This window comes from Vanacampus margaritifer, chromosome 10, assembly GCF_051991255.1.
Source record: "Vanacampus margaritifer isolate UIUO_Vmar chromosome 10, RoL_Vmar_1.0, whole genome shotgun sequence".
Taxonomy (NCBI): domain Eukaryota; kingdom Metazoa; phylum Chordata; class Actinopteri; order Syngnathiformes; family Syngnathidae; genus Vanacampus; species Vanacampus margaritifer.
Window position 1 is genome coordinate 15,816,332 of NC_135441.1, and position 11,526 is coordinate 15,827,857.

General features: G+C 41.6%; 1 protein-coding gene across 14 annotated transcripts in view; it reads right to left on the reverse strand.

Annotated features, from left to right (window-relative positions):
* Positions 1-11,526, reverse strand: part of LOC144058707 (protocadherin alpha-C2-like) — a 155,013-nt gene that overhangs the window by 78,034 nt on the left and 65,453 nt on the right. The window contains exon 1 of one of the 14 annotated variants that reach the window (XM_077577155.1): positions 7,032-9,495. The exons of 11 other annotated variants lie outside the window; for them this stretch is intronic. In XM_077577155.1, the coding sequence (XP_077433281.1) occupies positions 7,032-9,413 (2,382 nt within the window). In that variant the 5' untranslated portion in view covers positions 9,414-9,495. Of the gene's footprint in view, positions 1-464; positions 3,004-3,619; positions 6,137-7,031; positions 9,496-11,526 lie in introns of those variants that run through there. 2 more of the 14 variants (XM_077577153.1, XM_077577151.1) reach the window with 2 other exon arrangements.

Genomic DNA, 11,526 nt, shown 5'->3' on the forward strand with positions numbered 1-11,526 from the left:
GTTTAGAAGAATACTTTGCCTGTGATGTATTTAAGCTGTATTTAAACAAGAATTCTTTAGGATAAAAATATACCCTCAAGATGTCAACAGACTAAAGTGTTGAATACGTACTCATCTTACCATTGTTCAACAACCTGTACAATATACAGTACTGTGAATAAACCACGTCACTCGTTTGCCTTACACCTGAGATAAAATTACTTTAAGATTGTTTTGACTCATAAATTGTAATTACCCTACTAAGTGGGATTACAATATGCTCTACTTGGTTGTTTTTTCGTGCATGGTAAAATAACCAATATGGTGGTATTTGTTGGAGGACTTGTTGGTCATTTCACTACTTATAAATTGGTTTTCAAAAGGCCATTCATTCATGTTTGAGCTAAAGGCTACATGTAAACGAATAACAGTTAAAACAACACAAGTATTGTATGACAAACCCGGAAAATATATTTTCAGCCTACCTTTTCAGTGTTAGGAAGTGTTTGAGTCCTGGTAAAGGTGTCTCCTCCATTAATACTGATCAGTTCTGCTTCTACAGGTGGAAAGGGCGTGGGAAAAACCACCATGTCGCTCTTGAGCGTGTCTGAGCTGAAGCACACGTCGTACTGCTGAGTAGCTTTGGAGTAAGACCAGCTCCCGTCAGGGTGGGTGGTGATCATTGGGGCGCTGTACCTGTCGAAAGGTCCGTCTGTCTGTCTGTGGCATTTGAAGGCCACTAAAGTGATGAGGCTGAGCAGAAAGATGAGCGATACGGCCACAATGGCAATGAGCAGATACAAGTGTAAATCGGAGAAGCTCTCCTCTTTATTGGGCACATGTCTGAACTGAGTGTGGATGTCAGCTGTGCTTTCAAGCACCACCACATCAATAGACACAGTAGCTGACAGGGAGGCTTCTCCGTTATCACACACCAACACCACCAAGGGGTGACTTTTCAGGTCATTGTCACTCATTCGCCTCTTGGTCCGAATCTCCCCGGTGCTGGTTCCGATCCGGAAGAGGTTGTTGCTGCCTTTGGGCTCAGACAGGTGATAGGAGAGCAATGCATTGTAGCCAGAGTCTGCATCTACTGCCCTGATCTTTGCCACAAAGTATCCCGCTTCAGCAGAATAGGGGATGCTCTCACTGTTTACGGAGCCGTGTTCGGAATAGGGAGCCAAAATGGCGGGACTGTTGTCATTTTCATCCAGGATAAAAATGTTGACTGTCACGTTCCTGCTGAGCGGAGGAACACCAGAATCTGTGGCCTGAACTTTAAACTGACATGTCTTTATCTTCTCATAGTCAAAAGACTGCAAACTGACTATATCGCCACTTTCTGAGTTGATGTTAATCATTGTGGTGAGTGGTATGGAGTCAGTGCTACTTTGCATAAGTGAATATGTCAAATCCCCATTTTCATTAATGTCGTCATCAAGCGCAGTTACTCTAGATATCACTGCTCCTGGATGACTATTTTCTTTGATGTAAATATTCATGATTGGCTTTGAGAAGTGAGGCGCGTTGTCATTAACGTCTGAAATATCAATATAAACTACACTGGTGCTGGACATAGACGGAGTCCCTTCATCACATGCAACAATAGTGACGTTGTAGTGGGCCTCAGTCTCTCTATCAAGCAGGCCATTCACAGTTAATGAATAATAATTTCTATAATTTGTGTCCAATTTAAATGGAGACTCGTTTGCTATTACAACTTTGACAACTCCATTCTTTCCTCCATCTTTGTCCAATACAGATACGAGAGCAATAGCAGTGCCGATGTCAGCATTCTCCTTGACTGTGTTTAGCAGTGACGTCACACTAATCTCAGGAGCATTGTCATTTATGTCTTCTACCTCAACAAGCACTTTACAGTGAGTGGACAATGGTGGATTGCCTCCGTCAGTTGCCTGTGCATGGATTTCTAAGGCAGAATCTTTTTCATAGTCAATCTTTCCTTTGATGAAAATCACACCCGTTTTAGGATTAATTTCAAATAAATCTAAAACATGATCCTGTCCTTTTTTTCTCAAAGAGTATTGTATCTCACTGTTTAATCCCACGTCCGCGTCTGTTGCATTAAGTGTGATCAAAGTGGTGTCTTTTGGTGCATTTTCTGGGATTTTTATTTTGTATAAAGATTTACTAAAAACAGGAGGATTGTCGTTACTATCCAAAACATTAATACTAATTTGTGATGTTCCGGACCTGGGTGGGGTTCCCCCGTCTACTGCCGTCAGTGTGAGGTGTATGACGGAGTCGTGCTCGCGGTCTAATGCTTTCTGCAGCACCAACTCTGCAGACACACCCTCCCCCCCTTTGTGGATGTCTAAAGAAAAATATTGGTTTGCACTGAGCTTGTATGTATTAATGCCGTTCTTTCCAACATCCAAATCTGTTGCCTCAATTAACCCAATTTTAAGCCCCGGTAATGTACTTTCTGCAATGTCAAGTAACTGTACAGCCTCCGAAAATACGGGCGGATTGTCGTTTATATCAATTATATTTACCTCCAAGCGATAAAGATTTAATGGATTATTAATCACAGCCTCCACGTTTATTGTACATTTTGGAGCTTTTGCGCACAACTCCTCCCTGTCTATTCTTTCACGGACAAAAAGAACGCCACTCTTTAGATTAGCGTCGAAATATTTTGTCTTAGAATTGCTGACAACCTGAAACACGCGAGATTCTAAAGTCTTCACGTCGAGGTTGAGATCCCTGGCGATATTTCCCACAGCAGTCCCCGGGTTTACCTCCTCTGAGACGGAATATGAAAGCTGTCCATTGGCCGCTTCATACAAACATTTCAGGAGCAGAACAGCAAAATATATCCAGCAACGTGTAGTTTTGCTTGAGAAATACATCGTCCCATCCGTCCAGCAAAGGGAACAATCCAATCCCAACGACGCCAAGCAATGTAAAAATAATTATTTTTAAAAAATCAATTTATTATCATCCAAGTTCTCATTTTTTGTTTAGCAAAATATACATTTGTATTCCTTCTCCACCGGATCTCTTTGTCACAAAGACCAGCAGGACAAAATCAGCTTTCTTTCTCTCTCTCCTTGGGAGGAGTCACTGTATTCTGACGCGCTCCACAATGCCATGGTCTAGTGGGCCTCCTTGTGGTAAAGAAATGTAACTACATTAAGTTTAATTCACTCATCACAGTGAAACGTTGCAATATTTACACAACTAGCTGACCATATGAGGTGGATACTGTGGACACTTGTTTTGCTAAATAAACACACTCAATGTTGAACTGCGTAATTTTTATAAAACAATTGCCAAAGTATGTTTTTATTTATTCACAAAGAATGTCATTAAATGACACGAGCCTTAAATTTAGCTACGTGATTACATTTAAAACGTGTAAATTATGCACATTTCAAACTACAACAATTTACATTAAAGGGATGTATCATTTAATAGGATTTGGTCACATGCTACACTAATATTGTTTCAACCATTAAATAGTTTGAGCTTTTCATCAGCACCATGGATGCAGATACATTTTAACCATTGAGCAGACCTGCAGAATTGTTATGCAGAAAACCTGTAAACCGCTTTCTGCTCACTTTCCACCAGAAGCATTATAGAAACAGCATGCATTTATACTGTTTGTTCTTACCTTGTCAGTAGTAGGTAAAGTTTGAGTCCTGGTAAATGTATCTCCTCCATTAATACTGATCAGTTCTGCTTCTACAGGTGGAAAGGGCGTGGGAAAAACCACCATATCACTCTTGAGTGTGTCAGAGCTGAAGCACACGTCGTACTGCTGAGTAGCTTTGGAGTAAGACCAGCTCCCGTCAGGGTGGGTGGTGATCATTGGGGCGCCGTACCTGTCGAAAGGTCCGTCTGTCTGTCTGTGGCATTTGAAGGCCACTAAAGTAATGAGGCTGAGCAGAAAGATGAGCGACACGGCCACAATGGCGATGAGCAGATACAAGTGTAAATCGGAGAAGCTCTCCTCCTTGATGGGCACGTGTCTGAACTGAGTGTGGATGTCAGCTGTGCTTTCAAGCACCACCACATCAATAGACACAGTAGCTGAGAGGGAGGCTTCGCCGTTATCACACACCAACACCAACAAGGGGTGACTTTTCAGGTCATTGTCACTCATTCGCCTTTTGGTCCGAATCTCCCCGGTGCTGGTTCCGATCCGAAAGAGGTTGTTGCTGCCTTTGGGCTCAGACAGGTGATAGGAGAGCAGTGCATTGTAGCCAGAGTCTGCATCTACTGCCCTGATTTTTGCCACAAAGTATCCAGCTTCGGCAGCATAGGGGATGCTCTCGCTGTTAACTGAGCCGTGTTCGGAATAGGGAACCAAAATGGCGGGACTGTTGTCATTCTCATCCAGGATAAAAACATTAACAGTCACGTTGCTGCTGAGCGGAGGAGCACCAGAGTCTGTGGCCTGAACTTTAAACTGAAACGTCTTCAACCTCTCATAGTCAAAAGACTGAAGAGCAACTATGTCTCCACTTTCTGAGTTAATATTTATCATTGTAGTTATCGGCAATGAGTCAGTACTACTTTGCACAAATGAGTAAGTCACTTGTCCATTTCGATCAATGTCATCATCAACTGCTGTCACTTTATGAATTACTGCTCCTGGTGGGCTGTTTTCTTTGATGTAAATGTTAATGAGGGATTCTGAGAAGTGTGGAGCGTTGTCATTTATATCAGAAATATGAACATAAACTACACTAGTGCTGGACATAGGTGGAGTGCCTTCATCAATTGCTACTATAGTAATGTTATAGTAGGTCTGAGTCTCTCTGTCTAGTGGGCCATTTACTGTTAATGAATAATAATTTTTATAATTTGTTTCTAATTTAAATGGGGTCCCATTCGTAATGGTAACTTGAACGACACCATTCCTTCCTCCGTCCTTATCGAGTACAGACACAAGAGCAATAGCAGTGCCTATCTCCGCATCCTCCTTGACTGCGTTTAGCAGTGACGTCACACTAATCTCGGGAGCATTGTCATTTATGTCCTCCACTTCAAGCAAGACTTTACAGTCAGTAGACATTGGAGGATGACCTTTGTCCATGGCCTGTGCATGAATCTCAAAAGCAGAATTTTCTTCATAGTCTATCTCTCCTTTGATGAAAATCACACCTGTTTTAGGATTAATTCCAAATAAATCCAAAATATGGTCCTGCCCTTTACGCCTGAGTGAATATTCTATTTCACCATTCAAGCCATCATCTGCATCCGCTGCATTCAGTGTGATGACTGTTTTATTTAGTGGTGAGTTCTCTAAAATTTGCGTTTTATATAAAGAAGTGCTAAACACAGGAGCATTGTCATTGTTGTCTAAAACATTGATCAGAATTTGACATGTGCCAGATTTGGGTGGATTCCCACCGTCCACTGCAGTCACTGTAAGTGTAATTGAATGCTGTTTTTCTCGATCTAAAGGCTTCTGGAGCACAAGCTTAGAAGCCGCACCCTCCCCTTTGTGCGAATCAAGAGAAAAATAATCATTCGGACTAATCTTGTACGCAGTAACACTATTTTTCCCAACGTCGAGATCTGACGCCCCAATGAAACCAAAAGTCCCCCCGGGCAAAGAATTCTCCGCGATATTAAGTGTCTGCAACCTCTCAATGAAATAAGGCGCATTATCATTTATGTCGGCTATGTTTATTTCCAGTCTATAGAGCTTTAAAGGTTTGTTCATAACCGCTTCTACATTGACGGTGCATGCTGCAGCCTGAGCACAGAGCTCCTCTCTGTCTATTCTCTCACTCACATAAAGAGAGCCAGTTTTCATATTCACGTCGAAATATTTCCTCTTTGATCCGCTCAAAATCTGAAACATGCGCTCCTCCAAGTCATGCACGTTTAAGTTTAAATCCGTGGCCACATTTCCAATAAAGGTGCCCACCTTTACCTCCTCCAAAACAGTGTAAGAAAGCTGTCCATATGCCGCCGTGCAACAACAATCGAATAGAACAAAAGCCAGATAAATCCTCAATGAGCTGCGCGTCCTCCTCATCAACATATTTGTAGCTATCCGACGTGAATCGACCAAAATCGTCAGCTTCCTCTACGTCCCCACGATGATTGTTCATTGAAATAAAATAACAGAATATTATTTTAACAGACAACGAGGCCGAGGGACGCGCTTACTCTTCCATCCACTCTTCCACCTCACAGTTTTGTGACAAAGCCTGAAAAAACGGATGCTTCCCCGTCATTTGGGAGGAGTCCGAGGACGTTAAACATGTGATGGTCTCGACTGCCCTCTTGTGTTTCGTTAACTGTATCTGCAAGGACTACTCAACATGACAACCTCAGCGATTCGAGTTATCTCAATCAATCTGTGTCTGGTATTTACACATATAAATAAATACAAACAATTAAATCAATTTGAAAATACTGTTCTAAGACAATATCTGAAAAAAGACAGCTGATTAAGAAGTTTAAACATCAAGCGTGATTTCAACTTCGCTTAATAAAACACGAGAGGCGTATGTTTCAGCACCATGGACAGGTGCACGTGCTCTGCAACGAGGAACGAGATAACTGCTTCACCATTGTTGAGCTAATTAAGGCACCCCTTGTGCACTATAGAAAATCTCTGAGCACAGTGAGGCAAACAAAAATGGGTAAAAAAAAACGAATACGGAAATAAGCCTCTTGTTGCAATTTACTTTGTGTGAAATCTGGGCCTTTTAATTTAACACAAAGTTGATAGAGTACTCACAGGAAGCCATTGCATTTTCTGTTGTATAACTGATAACAGGTTTATACCTTCTGACATCTAATAGAAAACCATTTAATTGTTCTGCCTCTCACTACACATTATGTTATTGCTGATAAACAAAGATATACATGGAGTAATTCTTAGACAAATAGTGGAAATGAAACCAAGCACTCACACTTGGCCGGAGCTCCAAAAATTAGGACAAAGTTTCAACTTTTAGCAATAATAATGTGGAAACTGCCGGATTTTCCTCCTTTTTTTCCCTCTCTGCCCATGCTCTAGAATAAAATTACCAAAAAATAATGCAGATTTTTTTTCTTACCTTTTCAGTAGTGGGTAAAGTCTGAGTCCTAGTAATGGTATCTCCTCCATTAATACTGATCAGTTCTGCTTCCACAGGTGGAAAGGGCGTGGGAAAAACCACCATGTCACTCTTGAGTGTGTCTGAGCTGAAGCACACGTCGTACTGCTGAGTAGCTTTGGAGTAAGACCAGCTCCCGTCAGGGTGGGTGGTGATCATTGGGGCGCTGTACCTGTCGAAAGGTCCGTCTGTCTGTCTGTGGCATTTGAAGGCCACTAAAGTGATGACGCTGAGCAGAAAGATAAGCGACACGGCCACAATGGCGATGAGCAGATACAAGTGTAAATCGGAGAAGCTCTCCTCCTTGATGGGTACATTTCTGAACTGAGTGTGGATGTCAGCTGTGCTTTCAAGCACCACCACATCAATAGAAACAGTAGCTGACAGGGAGGCTTCTGCGTTATCACACACCAACACCACCAAGGGGTGACTTTTCAGGTCATTGTCACTCATTTGCCTCTTGGTCCGAATCTCCCCGGTGCTGGTTCCGATCCGGAAGAGGTTGTTGCTGCCTTTGGGCTCAGACAGGTGATAGGAGAGCAGTGCATTGTAGCCAGAGTCTGCATCTACTGCCCTGATCTTTGCCACAAAGTATCCCGCTTCGGCAGAATAAGGGATGCTCTCACTGTTGACGGAGCCATGCTCGGAATAAGGAGCCAAAATGGCGGGACTGTTGTCATTCTCATCCAAGATAAAAACATTGACAGTCACGTTGGTGCTGAGTGGAGGAACACCGGAGTCTGTGGCCTGAACTTTAAACTGAAACGTCTTCAACCTCTCATAGTCAAACGACTGAAGAGCAACTATATCACCACTTTCTGAGTTAATATTTATCATTGTAGTTATTGGCATTGAATCAGTGCTACTTTGCACAAATGAATAAATCACTTGCCCATTTTGATCAATGTCCTCATCCAGTGCAGTCACTCTATGAATTACTGCTCCTGCTGGGCTGTTTTCTTTAATATAAACATTAATGAGGGACTCTGAGAAGTGAGGCTTGTTATCATTAACATCAGAAATGTGAATGTAAACTACACTGGTGCTGGATAGAGGAGGACTTCCCTTATCTTTGGCGACAATTGTGATGTTGTAGTGTGGCGCACTCTCTCTGTCTAGTGGCTCATAAACTAACAGAGAGTAATAGTTATTGTAATTTTCTTCCAGTTTAAATGGAACTTTATTTTGAATATTTACATTAACAAAACCGTTCTCGCCACCGTCTTTATCAAAAAGCGACACCAGTGCGACTGCCGTGCCCACAACGGCGTCCTCTGGGACGGCACTGTGCAGTGATGTCACTGTGACCTCGGGAGCGTTGTCATTGACATCTAAAACCTCAAGCAGCACTTTGCAATGAGCAGACATGGGAGGGTTGCCTTTATCAGTGGCCTCCACCCTTATCTCGTATGCTCTCTTTTCCTCATAGTCAATGTGACCTTTCACCCTTATTTCACCTGTTTGACCTTCAATTTCAAATACATCCAGCACGTGATCTTGATCTTTGCTTCTTAACGAATACACAATCTCGCTGTTTAAACCCTCGTCAGCATCAGTGGCATTCAACGTAATGATTCTAGTGCCGACTGGTGCATTTTCTTTAAGTGTTGTCTTATAGAGGGATTCACTAAACATTGGGATGTTGTCGTTTATATCTAAAACATTTACTATAATTTGAGAGGTTCCTGATTTGGTTGGGCTTCCCCCGTCTACCGCTGTCAGTGTCAGAGTGATGAGAGGTTGCTTCTCTCGATCTAAAGCTTTCTTCAGCACCAGCTCAGCAGACACGCCGCCGCCTGCTTTATGCACTGCTAAAGAAAAATGCTCATTTGGACTTAATCTATACGTGCTGATGCTGTTTTTACCAACATCTGCATCACTGGCTTCAGACAATGCAAATTTAACCCCTGGCAATGTGCTCTCTGCGATATTTAAATTCTGCATTTGTGTGCTAAACAAAGGGACGTTATCGTTAACGTCTAAAATGTCTACATTAATGCGATACAGTTTTAAAGGCTTGTTTATTACAGCTTCAACACTGATGGAGCATTTCACCTCCTCTGTGCAGAGCTCCTCTCTGTCTATTCTCTCATTTACATAAAGAGCTCCAGTCTTTAGATTTACCTCAAGGAATTTCTTCTTGGTAGTGGCAACAATCTGAAACAAACGAGATTCCAGGTCCTGTACGTTTAAATTTAAATCCTTGGCGATGTTTCCAACGAGAGTGCCGGGGTTTAACTCCTCCGAGATGGAATAAGAAAGTTGTCCAGACGCTGATTCCCAGTAACACTTCAGTAGAAGAAGCCACAAATAAATCCCCAAATAGTTCCATCTGCAAGCCATGTTTATGTCCAAAATGAGCAAAGAATGAATAGAAAATAATTTCTTATTTTAGAGTGAGCTGTGTGCTTGTTCCTCTGTCCTCTGCCTCTTTATGACAAAGACTGAACAGACATCCCCAGCATCTGAAAACGGGAGGGGCTTCAATGCAATAGAAGAGCTGCTCTTCCACTGATGGATAAAGAGCGACGCTTGGTGGTCAAAGTGAGTATGTGCAGGGGGGAGTGAATTTTTCATGATACACAGGCAGTCATTAAAACACACACACCAAGCAAGAAAAGGGAGCTACTCTCTACTACAAACAAGAAACCTCGAGTTGAATTTAGTGTTGTTTTTTTTCTGACTCTCAAAATGAAAAGTAATATCCATAAATGTCCTCTTGTTTCTATCACAGAGCTGACATTTTTGTTTTCTCATCACTGCATTAGTATTCTGCTCTCTGAGAATCTCTATTAACCTTGCGACTAATGAATTAGTGTAACTGATTGCACACGTGAGGATGCCCCCGGTGCTCTAGTATGTTTTGGTGCTTCTCCACCATTTGTCATCAATTTGCATGAACGTCCCTCTGCTTGCTAATCCCAGGATTAATACTCAGCTTCATAAACTCCCGTCCTATTTTCCCGCATGTGGAAAACATGATTTGATTTGGGGGAAAATATTAATAATCATCACACACTGATCCACAATATGCATAATTAATACCTCACTATGACTATTATGCACTGACTAATATGCAGAATTTATAGATGACAAGAGTGAAAATATGTTCAAGTGAAGTAATTTATATATATATATATATATATATATATATATATATATATATATATATATATATATATACACAAAAAAAAGAGTCAGTCACCTTTCTCATCACATGATGTGTGTCAGGATTATCAAAACCAGCTCAGAATCCTGGATTATTTTCCTCATAAAATCTACATCACACATATAATATTACTCAGCACAGCAAAGCCAGAATTTATCTTTTAAAAGCACGTGGCTTATCACAGCTCTGCCCAGCGACCTGCTGACCTCTTGACCTTATTTGCTGTTGATTTCAGTTCAAATCTCTTTTCTGCTTTCCAAGAAATTATAAACCACACTTCAGTTGTTTCTATGATATGAATTAATGCATTATTTAGACAATGTCAGCAGCTGTTATACTGAACCCAACTTGACAACAACATTGGGGCTTTTTATTTAATATTTCTAAAGAAACACTTCAAACATGTCTTGTAAATTATATTTAGCACTTCGAGAAAGCTGCTGCACAGCTTTGTCCTCTGATATGAAACAGATCTAATGCAGAAACTAAAAATGCAGTTCACTTTGATTTGCTTAGTTAATTTTACATTAGCAAGCAATGTAAATACACACACCGATAAAGTCACTCTCTCTAAGGAATTACTGAATAATTTAAATGACAAATAAAGGTTTAAAAAGACACACACTTTTCTTCCCTTAAGAGTGATTTATTTATATTTAATTGAATTAGTAGTAAGTGTATCTTAGAGGGGGAGCGAAGGGTTGAAGGTGAGAGAATGAGGGCATTGAGTGTGGTGTATTTTTGGTGTGCGTGTTTCATTATTAAAGAGTTAGTGCTGCATATAGAGGAGCTGTTGCTGATCATCTAAGCAAGGCGTGTGTGTGTGCACTTGTGTGGGGGTGCCATCTGAACATGCTTCGAGCACTCCCCTCCCTTCCTCCATCCCTTCTCTCCCCTTCATGTCTCCATAGTAACGCCATCCCCGGCACAGACATGACGCATGTGTGCACACAGACACACATTATGAGCACGAGCCCATGGGTGTATTTTACTAAATACACTGGAGTTTTTGACCCACTTTTGAATATTCATCAACTCACATTGATGGATTCCGCTCTCGCTGAATGAATCAAACCACATCAGGCTTTGCATGCACACACAAATGTGCAAACAAAGCATACTCTGGTGTGAACTAGTCTACCAACAGTTGCATCTGGGTTGCTGATGCATCGCTAATGTTGCACTGCTACAGCATATTCACTATGACACTTCAGCTGCAGCAGGCTCTTCTCCTTTCCGACCCCCTCACCACCCTGAAGAGAGCCTGACCTTTTCAATCAACCCTGC